General features: G+C 49.5%; 5 protein-coding genes across 5 annotated transcripts; 2 read left to right on the top strand and 3 right to left on the bottom strand.

Annotated features, from left to right (window-relative positions):
* Positions 1 to 518: 518 nt before the first annotated feature.
* V8C40DRAFT_272315 (ADP-ribosylation factor family-domain-containing protein) lies at positions 519 to 1,218 on the bottom strand (the record flags this gene model as incomplete). Its single annotated transcript, XM_083220343.1, has 3 exons — positions 519 to 682; positions 750 to 896; positions 969 to 1,218. The coding sequence occupies 3 exons, from the start codon at positions 1,216 to 1,218 to the stop codon at positions 519 to 521; spliced, it is 561 nt and encodes a 186-aa protein (XP_083079819.1).
* Positions 1,219 to 3,543: 2,325 nt separating this feature from the next.
* V8C40DRAFT_21474 (Lactonase, 7-bladed beta-propeller domain-containing protein) lies at positions 3,544 to 5,142 on the top strand. The gene has a single exon (XM_083212155.1). The coding sequence runs from the start codon at positions 3,710 to 3,712 to the stop codon at positions 4,874 to 4,876; it is 1,167 nt and encodes a 388-aa protein (XP_083079818.1). The 5' UTR covers positions 3,544 to 3,709; the 3' UTR covers positions 4,877 to 5,142.
* On the bottom strand, positions 5,143 to 6,628 carry V8C40DRAFT_21475 (SGF29 tudor-like domain-containing protein). Its single transcript, XM_083212156.1, has one exon. The coding sequence runs from the start codon at positions 6,482 to 6,484 to the stop codon at positions 5,408 to 5,410; it is 1,077 nt and encodes a 358-aa protein (XP_083079817.1). The 5' UTR covers positions 6,485 to 6,628; the 3' UTR covers positions 5,143 to 5,407.
* A 3,875-nt stretch (positions 6,629 to 10,503) lies between these two features.
* On the top strand, positions 10,504 to 11,475 carry V8C40DRAFT_261089 (uncharacterized protein; the record flags this gene model as incomplete). Its single annotated transcript, XM_083219218.1, has 1 exon — positions 10,504 to 11,475. The coding sequence occupies one exon, from the start codon at positions 10,504 to 10,506 to the stop codon at positions 11,473 to 11,475; it is 972 nt and encodes a 323-aa protein (XP_083079816.1).
* A 566-nt stretch (positions 11,476 to 12,041) lies between these two features.
* V8C40DRAFT_231679 (glycoside hydrolase family 11 protein) lies at positions 12,042 to 13,515 on the bottom strand. Its single transcript, XM_083212980.1, has 3 exons — positions 13,386 to 13,515; positions 12,673 to 13,035; positions 12,042 to 12,608 (listed from the first exon to the last, which is right to left on the bottom strand). The coding sequence occupies exons 2-3, from the start codon at positions 12,936 to 12,938 to the stop codon at positions 12,209 to 12,211; spliced, it is 666 nt and encodes a 221-aa protein (XP_083079815.1). The 5' UTR covers positions 12,939 to 13,035; positions 13,386 to 13,515; the 3' UTR covers positions 12,042 to 12,208.
* Between the last annotated feature and the right edge of the window lie 356 nt (positions 13,516 to 13,871).

Below are 13,871 nucleotides of genomic sequence, written 5' to 3'. Positions count from 1 at the left end.
AATGCTAAGATATGCGCTTCAAAATAAGACGAAGCTGACGAGACAATTAAAAAAAAATGAGAGAGAGAGATAAACAGTCTCTCACACAAATAAAGTACCACGTTAGAAAAGCACAGACAGTTTTGTCCCTCCCGCAACAAGACATGGTATACAGCAGCAGCACGGCTCCATCACCTCTCTCTTCCTTCGATATCCTCTTCTCCTTATACGTCCTCTCCATTTCCAGTTCCTATCAATCTCTTTCCTCCTCCGACAAAAACAAAAAGATACAGCGACGGTAAAAGCGCGTCAAGTCGAAATAATCGGCCATCGTTCGAGGCTGTCAGATGAGACGAAAAGACGGCGCCGTCAGGACTGGGGTGCAAGTCCCGACACAAAAAATATTAATGGGTTTGGGCGGGAGATCCGTAAGCGGGGACCAAAGGGGGGTTTGTTTGTTTGTATGCATCATTGAAAAGATTTCCATTAAGCGTCGTAGTTTTTCGCGAAACCAAAAGGACAAAGGTGTATCATCGATTTTATTTCTTGACGGGAGCGGCGGGGGCCTTGACGTTGTTGGAGAGCCAGGCCAGACCCTCGAGCAGACCTTCACCGGTTGTGGCACAGCTGGGCACGACGTACCAGACCTTGTCCTTGAGCTTGGAGAGCTGGAGAGCTTCGGTGACTTCTTGGGGTGACATGGCTGTTGTGGACGTTAGCATTTTAAAACCGTGTAATAAAGAGGAGAGAAAAAAAGAAGAATGACGCACCTTCTTTGAGATCCTGCTTGTTGGCAAACACCAGGAGCAGGCTGTCCTTCATTTCTCGGTCGTTGATGATGCGATGTAATTCTTGTCGGGCCTCCTCCATACGGGCGCGGTCGGAAGAGTCAATGACGAAGATGAGACCTTGGGTACCTGGATTGGAAAAAGAACATTAGCGCTCAGTCAGCTGGAAAAGGAAGACGCCGTGAGTTGTGCAGCCCATACCGCTGAAGTAGTGCCTCCACAGAGGACGGATCTTGTCCTGGCCACCGACATCCCAGACGTTGAACTTGACGTTCTTGTAGGTGACGGTCTCGACGTTGAAGCCGACGGTGGGGATGGTGGTGACGTCCTGGCCGAGCTTGAGCTTGTACAGGATTGTTGTTTTACCAGCGGCATCAAGACCCAGCATCAGCAGTCGCATCTCCTTGGATCCGAAGATTTTGCTCATAACCTTGGAAAGTTGGCCACCCATGATTGCGGTATCGGTTGTTATTTCCTGACGATTCGATTTTGTTGAAGCGGTTGTTTAATTGTTTCGATGGTGGGAGAGGAAAAGGAGGTTGTCGCGGGAGATGATAAAAAAAGGAGGGAGGGGCTTTGCAGCGTCGCAAAAAAAAAGGTCAGGTCGAATGAAACGGAATCTGGACGCAGGGAGGTTAGCAAAAGGGTCAGACAGACAAGATTCAACGCAAACGCGTTTGCAATGCAATGCAGCCAAGCCTCATTTTATTTCCCCCACCTCTCTCTCCTGCAGAAATCACAAAGAAAGAGACAGAAGCAGCAGAAAGAGAGACATGGAGACAGCGCATAGAGAGAAGCGCGAGAGGATCCAATACTGGCAGCGTGTCAACTCAAACCTACCAAAAACGTGGCACTCGAGCTCCTGAAGCCGAGAAGAATGCGACCACTATTTATCCGATTGCAACAAAGCGCAAAAGGGCCCAAAAACGTATTGTCGAAGAACGGAAGAAGGTTTGCGAGGGCGAAAACGCGCGCGAAAACCGAAAAAAGGAACGTGGACAGACGAGGATCGTGGGAAGAAGACGAAGCCCGCAAGAGTTGGAGGAAGTTTCGACAAAAGAGAATGAAGATGGAAGAAGGGAATGAAGAGGAGAGAGAAGAGAGAGCGGGGACAAGAGAAAAAGACGTCAAGGCGGCAGTGCGATGCCAAGGGCGATCCGAGAAGAAAAAAAAGTCTGAGCGTTTCTCGTTGTGCTGTGCTGGCGATTTTGGGGCAAAGGAGGGACGAGGAAGAAGCAAATGCGATGCGACGCGCACGTGTGGATTTCGGGGCGGGTGTTGCTGCTGCAGGTCACAGGTACAGGTACAGTGGAGGTACAGGGACAGGCAGTGGTGCTGGTTCAGGTACAGGTACAACGAGCTTGAACTCGACTGAATCTACAGGACGCTGGGGGGGGGGGGGAGATGGAATTAGCTTAGCACAGGTGATTGAGGTGTCCTCTTTTTCTCGCTAGACGGTTGATGTACGAGTACCTGTACTGGACTGTAGTCGGCAGAGGGGCCTGCACGGGCAATCAAATCAATGTAAGTGCGCATTGAATGCATTTCAAGCACAGCGCATCCATTTCCCTCCAGCTGCCATCTACAGGGCTCGAGGGGCCCATCCCACTGCCTAACCCAGTAAAGTACAGGTACAGGTACAGGCTCATTATTAGCAGCTTCAATTTTAGCCTTCAAGTGCCTCTCCCCCCGCCGCTAGGGGAATGGCCAATGACGGCAGTGGAGCTGGGCTGCAGCCAATTTTCAGGGGTAACCGCCTGATAATCTCCGCTCGTCGCTGTTTTGGACGGGCCATGGCAAAGTACCGGTACGAGCACCGCCAGCAAGATCAAATTGATGATTTCTGGGGATCCAAATTCGTCAATGGCGGGCTTAAAGGGGACGTTGGAGCTAGAGCTATTAAGATGTATTCATTATGAGCATGAAGATGGGCGGGCATTGGCTAATATTAGTAGTAACATGGATTAGCACATCAGTCAAAATTAGCATTAGCATTGTCGCCAAGCTTTAAAGGTTAGCCTGTCTACCTGCAGTTGTCACGACAAATAATGGGCTGCATTAGCCTCGATTGGTAGGTGCCGTCAAAACGGCTGCAGCTTATAAACAACATGGAATTGATTCAATACGAGGACATGATATTCACGCAACTACACCGACTGGAAGATAAAAGCCGTCAACAAAATATTTTTTTTTAACAGTATATAGATCAAATCAAATTAAATCAGCAATTCAATTAAAAAGACATCATTAACCCAAACAAGTAAAAAAATCCATTTCAACCAACAAAACACCAACACTCACTCAACCTACCCTACTACTCCAAACAAAGAACAAAAGACTCAGTTGACAACTCAATCCCACAAACTCTACCCAATCCCAGCTCAACCAACTCAAATTCAACTTAAACCAACTCAACCCCCCTCCTACCCCCCACGTATACATACATATACGAGAGCAACATCCAGTTTTCTCCCGCTTCCCTGTTTAAACTCCCTCCAACCTTCTTTTAAACTCGGCTCAACCCCCATCACCTGCCCCATCCGGCAACTCGTCAGGTCCGATCTCACATAGAGTACAGTAGTGCCGAAGCGGCCACCAGCGGCAGCGGTCAATGGAGCCTTCTCGGACGCCGCCTGGCTGCAGATCAGCAAGTCCAAAGCCCAAAAGTAAGCATAACTCGGCCTTTTTGAAACATCTTGGCGTGTGAACCCATGCGCAAAGAAGAAGGATAATCATTCCAGCCCGATGACGAAAAAGCTACACCAGTCCAGACATGGCAGGTTATAAGTCTTCTTTGACAGCATGAATGTGTCGATACGAGATGAATCAGAGTCCAATTTTTTCTCTTATAAAGTCTGTGACTCGAGCTGTATCTATCCCATCGTTTCTCTTTCCAAACTCATTCTCTCACTTTCAATCTGTAAAAGACAACTTCCATAAACATGAAGTTCTCATCCACCCTCTCCGCGGCTCTCGCCGCCTCCCCTGCCCTCGCCGCTCCCACCTCCTCAGCCGCCTCCTCCACCAAAGTCGTCTACGCCAACTCCGGCCACATCTACCTAGCCTCCTACGACGGCACCAAGTTCACAACCACCGTAAACTCCTCCTTCCGCAACACCGACCCCTCGTGGCTCGCCTACGTCGCCCCCAACTCCCTCTACGCCGTCAACGACATCGCCTCAAACACCTTCCTCTACAACATCGACGTCAACGGCAACGCCATCAAGCAGGTCACCAACAAGCAAGGCTCCGGCGGCGTCGTCCACCTCGAGGTCAACAAGAACAACACCCGCATGCTCGGCGCCGGCTACGGCTCCGGCAAGATCGACGTCTGGAACATTGAGAACGGCGGCCTGACCCTCATCAAGTCCATCCAGTCCACCGGTCCCCTCGGCCCCAACCCGGACCGCCAGGATGCTCCTCACCCTCACCAGACCGTCAACGACCCCACGGGCCGCTTCTTTGTAGCCAACGACCTCGGCACCGACTCCATCTTGGTCATTGACTCTCAAAACGACGCCTTCAACATCGTCAACCGCTTCCCCGTTGTGCCCGCCGGTGCCGGTCCGCGTCACGGCGTCTTCTTCCCCTTTGGTGCCGCCCAGGCAACCCACTACTTCCTGCTCTGCGAGATGGGCAACGTCGTCATCGCCTACAAAGTCACCTACACTGACGACGGCAGGGGCATGACCTTTGAGACCACCCAAGTCCTCAACACCTTTGGCCCCAACACCAACGCGCCCGCCGGTGCCGGTGCAGGCGAGCTTGTGCTCTCCCCCGATAACAAGGACCTGTACCTGTCGAACCGCCTGACTGGCCAAGCGACGGATAACATTGCCCACGTCAAGATCATCGACAATGGTGCCGGCAACCTGAGGCTCCTTTGGATCAACTCAGTCTCCTCAGGAGGCACTGGGCCGAGAATGTTCAGCATCAGCAACGACGGCAGTTCGCTGTTCGTCACGAACCAAGATGGCGCTCTCGGTGTGACTGCCATCTCTCGAAAGGCAGACGACGGCTCGCTCGATACTAACTTCCACGGCACAATCAGCTCCAGTGCATTTGGCCAGAGCGGCCAGGGTCCTCAGTACATTAAGCAGATCCAGTAAAGGAGACGATTTGGACTTGAACTTGAGAGCCACTTGGCCTCATCCATAAGCTTTTTCTTGTGTATATGTCAAGAAGGGAGAAGCACATAGCGGGCAGTGAATTGTATATAGTCTCGAAAAAACAAAACAAGTGAAGCATTCCTGCTCCACGAGCATCTTTGGATTCATAATGGTTGCACAATAGACTAGAGAAACAAAGAAATAAAGAAGCAGATACTGTAGTCCTGCTTCTGACACCAAAACTCCACCCCTGTCCGTTCTATACCATCCGTTAAGACCTAATTTTTGTTCTGTTCAAAGAAAACCCGAACACCGTACGGAGCGTTGCCGCTCTCTTGTCTGGATAAGTCAAGTAAAACACATACTCATACAAAGGCTTGTTGCCCAAAAAAACTCCACATCCTGGTACCAGACATGATAAATCATGAACTCTCAAGAAACGGAACATGACCAGAAAAAAGAAAAAGAAAAAGAACCCCACGGGTTGGAATTGCGGCTGGAACATCGATCAAGAGGTGGACCAGACGGGACTTAGACCCGGTACTCGATGACATATCTTCGCTCCACTTGCTGTAGCGTCGTTGAATCGTTTTCGCCCTCAAACTTGAGGTCAACCTTGCCCGTCGATGTCATGCTATGAACCTCGGCCTTGTAAAACGTCGTCGTCTGAGGATAAAGGGCGAGGACCACATGGCCGGCTTCGTAATCCTTGAGCGAGCTGGCCTGGCTTTCCGGGGTGATGGGAATCATACTGCTGGCGCTAGAGCGGTACTCCTTTTGCTTGCTCTGATCGTCCGGCTCAATGTCGATAACCTTGTACCGCCGACTCTTGCCCTCCCCCAGCACCTGTGCCACCTCGCCCAGTATCCAATCTGAAGTCTGTTCGCCATTGACAGCCTTGGGCTTGAATGCTACCTCGTCGCCCTTGGAGAAGAGAATCTTGGATTTGTTGGTCGAGCTCCCCGCAGCACCGCTCGTAGACCCCGGGGGTTCGACACTATCCGCCTTGGGTGGAATACTGTTTCTATCGATGGTGCTGCTCCGCTCACCATGCTTTCGAGAAGAGCTCACCATGGGGCTGGGCACTGGGGAATCGCCTGGTTCGTTGAATTCGTAGAGAGAGGCGGCGGCAGCAGCAGCGCTGTCGGTCCTGGTGGTGGATCTCTTAGATGGCCCCGTGGGTGGTGCTTCCGTCTGCTCCTTGGCCACGACAACTGCTCTTATCACTTTGAGACGCTCCATGAGGTTCTTGGCGGCGGTGATGTTGTCCTCGGATTTCTTAACGCCAGATCGGCACAGCTCCTCCATCTGCTTCATAGTGTCGGTGGGTACGCTGTCCGAGTCCATCGTGCCGGCCTGCTTGTCCATGCTGACTAGCTGGCCCAGGTTGTCGTTGTCGGAATTGATACCGTTAATGAGGTCGTTGAACGACGCTTTGGCCTCGTCCCATATCTGAACCTCCTCGCCGTGAGCTCCCCCATTGTTGCGGTTGGAGCCACGGCCGCTCCGATTTCGTTGCGACATGTCGCGGCGGCCCGGCTGGCTGTAGTAGGGGCCGAGTTCTTCGGCGAGGTTGCTGAGTTCGCGCTGTTGTTTCCGATTAGCCATTGTGGTTGTTGACTCGTACGGTCGGGGCGGGTTCGCGAAAACCGCGCGGCCGCCGAGGGAGTCCACGACTGGCGAGGGAGAGAGGGAGAGAGTTGGAGAAGGACACGGTGGAAGAGGAGAAGAGAGAAGAGGAGAGGAGAGGGGGGAGATGCAGATGCAGATGCAGATGCAGAGGGGAATTGAGTGGATAAATTGTATGAATGAAGGAATAAAACAAGTGCAGTGCCAAAAAAGAAGTCTCGAAAGATGATGATTCGCGTGGAGGGAAACAAAAGAGCAGCTTGCTAGATGAGAGATGCAGTCAAATCAAATCAAATGCAATGCGAATGCAAATGCAGGACGGGAACAGAGCAAAGCAAAGCAAAGCAAAGCAAAGCAAAGCAAAGCAGAACTGAACAGATCAAGCCAACTGGACTCGATATTAAGCAGCATAAGGCTAAGAGGAACAGGCACAGAAAGACTGGGGGTGCTGCGGACTTACTGGCTGTTTTGCTGTCCAAACCCTGCCCGAGTGGGTGCAGCTGCTGGCTGACTCGCCTGTTGCTCGCTAACCAGCGCTTCTGGCGCTCCGAAGCTGCGCTTTTGCAGTCGCGACGCGTGTCTCCGGCGGTCGGAGAGAGTGCAGAGGCGAGGGGAAAAAGAATGAGAATGAGGGGAGAAGAGCCGAGAGAGCAGGGAAGTGCAGAGTCGTGCGGTCTTGCGTTTGTAAGAGATGCGAGAGGGAAGATTAAGAAACAACAAGGTCGGGCCGGGGCATAAGTTTCAACCCATTTTATGCGCTAGGCATGGCTCTGGAAGGGCTGGAAGGGCTGGAAGGCCTGGACGGGGAGCGACCTGGAGGATACCAGAGGGCGCCCTGCTGGTAGCTATGCGGTTGCGTGTACCTGCGCCGTACTCGATGTCGCGCAGCCTTACTGCAATCTTACTCGTATGTCTTCTGTTTTGCCAGGGGGTGGGAACGAGGTTGTTGCAAGGTTTACGTTGAGACAAGGCGCGAACCTTGTTGAGCTCTGTGATTGACTGTGATTAGATGACGGCATCTCTTTGGTGGCAGCCTTCAATTCCACAGGTACCAACCATAGGTAATTTTTCGGGCCATCTATGCCCCGCAAGCACTTAGCGGACAACGCCTGGGATACTCCAGATGCCTGCTGTGGGCATGTGCGACAGCAGGTACCCAGCAGGTCGAGCTCTATGGATGCTGAAACTCTGAGTGTTCCATTCCAGGTTGCCTTATTAATCCACTGTACCTGTTCTGTAGCAATTCTATGGCCTTATCTTTACCTGTACCTTTTCTTTCATTTGATGCCATCATAGGTTTACTTCTGCCTCTCATCAATGATTTGAGGGGCGAGTTCACTCAGTAGCAAGTTGCTTCTCTTCTTGCTTTCTGATATACGGACACATCTAGAGTTGGATTAGTAGATACAAAGATGGCCAACAACATACCTATTGGCATATTCACTGCATGGTATTGGTAGAGTTGTACTCGGGCAGGCTAGATGGAGAGTACTTTACCTGCGGCTTAAAATACCTGTACCTGGAGAGAGACAGTTGAGATCAAAACACCACAATCTTTGCAAACCTCGTACCACAATTGTGTTATCGGCTCCATCAGGACGTCAGTGGGGGCAACTCTATTCAGCCTCGACGTCACCCTCAAATAATGAAACAAGGCCGTAACCTTGATTGACGATAAAAATACAGTCCATCTTCTCAAACAGCGCCTACATATATTCATACACTCTATACTCAGGACGATCATCGGTCATCAGTCTTTTCCAACGAAGCCCTACCAAGACATTCCCGATACGCTGCTAGAATTCTGGGCACAAAAACCTGATATCATTATCCTACCATGGCGCTCCATTGGACCCCCGCGACTCCTCTGCCCCGACACGAAATCCAAGACGAGCTTCGTAATCATGGAAGCATCTCATCGAACTCTGGTATACCAACGTTCAGCTGATATACGTTGGATATAACAACAAAATGTCACACATTTAATTCATCAAGTGCCGATATGACTCTCGAACGACTGCTGTAACAAAGCGGTCCCTATTTACATCATCTCGACAAAGCACACATCCTTTCTGCGTTTCCCCTTACACGTACACGAATATTTATATAGCAAGTGACATCGTCTTGCTGAAACGAAATTGAATGCATGCAATTCCTGGCGGAAACATTTCTTCCGTGGCTCTTGTCCAGCAATCTCCAACCCGGATCTTTCATCGACCTCGCCGTCTATGTACATACAGCTGTTTTGCGATAGAGTGGAAGCCGCCCGTGATGCAGTCAAGGGTCTTGATCCGAATCATATTTAGGAACTACTAGGCCCTTATATGCCGAAAAATATGGGGATAGTATGCAGATATGGACACTCTAGAGACCATCCGTAGCTAGAAATACTTTGTACTTTGACCACTCTTCCGGGCAATTATTGTTTCGATAAGGGTCGAAGCACATCTTAACGTGGATACAAATGTGAGCCAGGTTCGGATTTTGCCAATTTGTACGGATGTAGAAGACGGGCTGAGCGCGCCCGTCTCGTTCGAGCCAATTGCATCCAAAATCTACGGCTATATCCTTGGCTCCCATGAACAAGTTGCTGCCAAGATGACGTTTGAGAAAGCAGTGAACTTTGTCATAAGTTTTGACAATCGTGGATCTGCAGCTTTTGGTTGCCAGCCAGATCCGGTGCTATGTACCGAAGACCTCAAGGACGGTAATCTTGTTGGCCCAGGAATTCTGAGTGAGGCTCGGAAGCTTGGATAGAGAGATGAGCTATTGGTTGGGCTAAGCTCTCGATGGGTAGAAGATCTGGAAAAGTGCCCCAGGAGTCTAGATGGGGTCGAAGTACTGACCACATTATCAGCCTCTGGAAAGGCTATGACGAGGAAATCTCAGGTGCATAAAGGTAGAGCCTGAGGGAGCATATGTATTTCCCTGGACACGCAAGATACATTTCTAGTCAGCCTACATCTACTTTCAACTCCGGATTTCACTGACAGACATATATGGAACTACTACCGATGGACGTGGTTGGTATAGAGCATCTACATTCATCATTCCTTATAGGAGGCAAGTTTGGCATTCGGCGCTCCAAGTGGATGTTCAAATGACAGCTATAAAACAATAGCTAGTAGGTATACGTATTACTTGGTAGTTTCTCTGGTAGATGAAACCAGCGATAGCTACCTCAGATAGACGGGAATATCGAAAAGTACCACAAATAGTAAAAGTATTAGCAACTATTGCAAATAGCGAAAGTAGATATACTATCTTGAATAGAAGAAATAGCGGTAGATATCTCAAGTAGAAACAAGTAGCCATAGTAGAGACAAGTAGCCATAGTAGAGACAGGTAGCCATGATAGCCATAATAGCATCCCATTTTATCCAGCTGCTTCCATGCCACGCGCTTCTTTACCGTCCTAACGTCGGGCGTCGCCACTCGGCAGTCTGTATTGCTTAAGGCGGATGTAGGTTCCTTGGTTGTGTCGGGGTATGGTGATGCGATATATAGGTAGGTGGGTAATTAACCCATAGAGGAGGATTTTCTCATCTCCTTCTTCTGAGATCGCTTGGCCTTGCGAGAGAGGGGGCCATCGTGCTTTGGCTTCTGCTTCTCGAGAAACCAGCAAAGATTGGGTGAATCGTCGGGATGTACCCTGCCCCGAACCATCTTCTTCCCGCCGAAATACTTCAGATATGCGGCCAGCATACGTGCCGACTGACTCTCCAAGTCGCTTCGAGTTGTTCCATGATTGATCCACCATTAACATTCATAACTCTAGAGGCTGACACTGCCATGTATGGTGGATTTATGCAAGTGATATAGCGTGGGGCGATCTCGGGGAAAGGAGTATATATTTGTCCTCTCTCGTCAATCGCTTGCTCAAGCTCTTGCGCGGCCTCCATGAGAAAAAGCATCGTTACCTGATACATGGGCGTTCGACGGATCCCCGTTGGATCTACCAACCAAATATTTCCGATCTTGCGTATATGGCAGCCGAGATGACACTTCAAGAAGCCGACGATTGCTGTAACAAAGGTGCGCCTTTATACATTTTCTCGGCGAAGCGCACAATTTATCCATCTCTGTTTGTACAAGTGCTGCACAACTATCTTTATCACAAGTGGTTTATTCCTTATAAAAGCGAGATTGAATACTTGCAATTCGTTACAAAGACTTTCCTCCCAGAATTGCTTCCCGACGATCTTCAACCCGGCCCGTTAGTTGATCTCGCTATCCCAGTTCATGCGGCAATCTGTGCAAGAGCGCAAGAGGTTCGAGATGCAGTTAAAGAGATTGAGTCGCCTTATCCCTTGCAGCCAATACCTCCCAAGGGTCCGAAGAAATGGGGTCATTACAAGTACGCATGCATTGATCAAATCGTCCGTGATCAAGAGTTTTTCCTCCTTCGGCCTCTATTTCGAGCAATCATGATCATCATCAGGCTGGAAGAATACAATGATGAAGATCTTGACATCCGTCAACTTCCTGTTCTCCTGGTTCGGACAGGAATAGAAAAAGGCCTCAGCGCTCCTATTTCATTTGAGCCCATAGCTCACAAAATTAAAACCGTCGTTCAGCGCACTAACAGTAGCGAGGCTGTGGTTCAAGTGACACTTGAAACTGCGGTGGACTTTGTCATGAGCATGGACAAGCGAGAGATTGCCGCCTTTGGACATCAGCCAGACCCAATCCTTTCCACACGAAATCTTGGAGACGGTGGCCTCTACGGTCCATCTATTCTTACTTGGGCTCAAGAAATGGGCTGGGGTGACGAAGAATTGAGAGGTCCAAGTTCCAAATGGGTGGATACTGAGAGATATCCTGAATGGTCCGGCGGAGGTGCCCATGAAGACCACATGATACGGCGAATGGAGAATGCGGTGCGCGAAGACTTCCGCATGAGAAAAGACGTTCTCCGACCCTGGCCGGAGGATAATTCAAGAGGAAGGAAACATTGGAATATATATTAGTTCAGCTTTGTCTTCATCCAAGGATCTCAATACTGGATACAAATAGAGCCACTGAAGAGTGACATGGCCAGTCTGGGGGTTTGGGTTTCATCATCATCATGGCAGATATGGCATTTGGCGTCTCAAACGGACAAAGGAACAACGATAAGGAGGCAACGACTATGTATCATTGGTATCTTTGAAAGACAGATTTAGCAATCCTTGTCTCTGACAGACGAAAATTTGGAAAACTATAGCATGCAAGGGAAAGTAGCGATACTGTCTCAAGTAGAGAGAAGTAACAACATAGCTATCTATATATCAAGCAGCCGAAGATTGATCTTGTATTAAGGCAGCATAAATCTTCGCAATTTGGAACTATCGCGTCACTGTATCGTGGCCACTGAAGAAAAATACTGTTCGCTTTTTTACCATTCCTATATAGAGTGACATATCAACCAGCAATTCGTACCATGATACTTACCTATTAGCTTCCACTTTATATCATATCTTCATCATGAAAAGTACATTAAACCTAGACCGAGCGAACTTTCAATGTCTGGTACATCAAAGCGGGAAATACTGTATGTCATAACTTTCATTTCTCATTTGACTAGGTCTATTTGTGCAATCTTCTCGTCTGCAAAATCGAGACTCGCCAATTCAGCACCACGATTTCTCCATATACCCAGAGTACAGAACATGAGCCATTCATCAACTTCTCATTCCAATCTTGGTCGTCACATCAATCTATTTAGCTGACAGTGATGGAAGCAGAGCCAGAGCTAAAGTATCCCTCTACAGCAACAATCTGGTAGTCCATGGTGCCGAGAGTGAGGCCATGAGAAGCCCAAGCGTTGAAGTGGTTGGCCGTGTTGACCGAGCCGCTGGAGCGGTGGTTGCGGCGGACCGACCAGTATTGGTAAAAGGTGGCGGTTCCGATGATGGAGGGCTGGTTGACACGCTGAGTTCGGTAGATGTCGTAGACACTGCCGTCAGATGTAACCTCACCCAGCTTGGTGGCACCAGTGGATGGGTTGTAGGTTCCAAAGTTCTCGACGATGTAGTACTCGATGAGAGGGTTGCGAGACCAGCCGTAGATGGAGAGGTAGCTGTTTCCGTTGGGGTTGTAGCTACCAGAGAAGTTGATGACCCTAAAGAGAGATGCGTTAGCTTTTGGTAGCAATATTTGATACATGGGCTGTAATTCCTTCTTACTTGTTCTTAGTACCCGGCTGCCATCCCTTGCCTCCGACAAAGTTGCCAGAGTTGGACCAGTTGACGGTGAATGAACCGCCACCACCGTTGGTGTATGTCACGCCAGCATGGCCATCATTCCAGTAAGAGTAGTAGTAGCCATTGCTGTAGCCCGTGCCAGGTCCAATGGTCTGACGCTTTTCCACCTCAACGGAGGATTCAGTGGGAGCAGACAGGACTCCGGCAATGGCGGCGAAGCCAGCGAGAAGGGAAGTAAAGGCAACCATGGTGTAAGTTGTTGTTCTTGTCTCTTGCTATGATGGACTATGTGAGCTGATTGATCGATGGCTTTACATTCTCAGTTTCCGGGAGGATGGCGTCGCTCTTTATAAGTCAGTTTGCGGATAATTGGAACAAAATGCTGTCATGCCTCCGCACAGCCATATGACCGACCATTGAGCAATTTACCCCGCCTGGATATGATCCTTTTCACAAAGACATTGCCCCTTGGAATCCCATCGTGGCATGGTGATGCTGCTGTCCCAGCAACACCAAGCGAGATCACATGTATGTAGTTTGCCACAAGCCGTGGGTTGATAGACTCCTGGGTCTCGGTACACGTACGAAGAAGCGGCATGTTTCATTTACTGGCTCACGGCTAATTTCGTCTTGGCGTCTCCGGCACTGGGGTAAAAAAAAAAAAAAAAAGAAAAAGGAAAAAGTTCCGAACATACAACCAAGTCGATATTTTAACAATGTCTAGTTGGCAAGGCCCTCTCTTTCGGAGATCACGCCACACGGTAAACCGCAACAGGCAATGTGACGAATCATCAGGAATAGCCGTCTATAGGATTACAATATCCCGTGGTGAAATGGCGAATGATCCATCTTTGCCGTCATGCAGAAGTTGTGCCCAAGGCACCCATGGGCCACGATGTTACATCGATTACCATATGCCCAATATATTATGACATATACTTAATCCGTATGCTTCCAATTAACCATAACGCCATGTGCCCCCGGTCCGAAGCTGCATGCACCCCAACTCTTCAACAAACAGCCTACGACGGCATTCCACACGGCTTTCTCTCCATTGGCCTAGTGCCGATGAAGCAATCTAGGAGAAAAAAAACGGGACTCGAGCCATGATTCGCGGGGCAGAGGTGCAGCTCGTCTAACGGCTAAATTGGATATAATCGAACTCGGGGCAGATGTAAGCA

The sequence above is a fragment of the Trichoderma camerunense genome (assembly GCF_050948025.1).
Source record: "Trichoderma camerunense strain CBS 138272 chromosome Unknown V8C40scaffold_1, whole genome shotgun sequence".
NCBI classification, from domain to species: domain Eukaryota; kingdom Fungi; phylum Ascomycota; class Sordariomycetes; order Hypocreales; family Hypocreaceae; genus Trichoderma; species Trichoderma camerunense.
This window is presented reverse-complemented; position numbering and strand designations above follow the sequence as displayed.

Coding starts and splice junctions, on each gene's coding strand:
- V8C40DRAFT_21474 (XM_083212155.1), top strand. CDS start 3,710: ATGAAGTTCTCATCCACCCTCTCCGCGGCTCTCGCCGCCTCCCCTGCC.
- V8C40DRAFT_21475 (XM_083212156.1), bottom strand. CDS start 6,484: ATGGCTAATCGGAAACAACAGCGCGAACTCAGCAACCTCGCCGAAGAA.
- V8C40DRAFT_231679 (XM_083212980.1), bottom strand. CDS start 12,938: ATGGTTGCCTTTACTTCCCTTCTCGCTGGCTTCGCCGCCATTGCCGGA. Junction 12,609..12,672: donor CAGCCGGGTACTAAGAACAA/GTAAGAAGGAAT, acceptor ATCTCTCTTTAG/GGTCATCAACTTCTCTGGTA.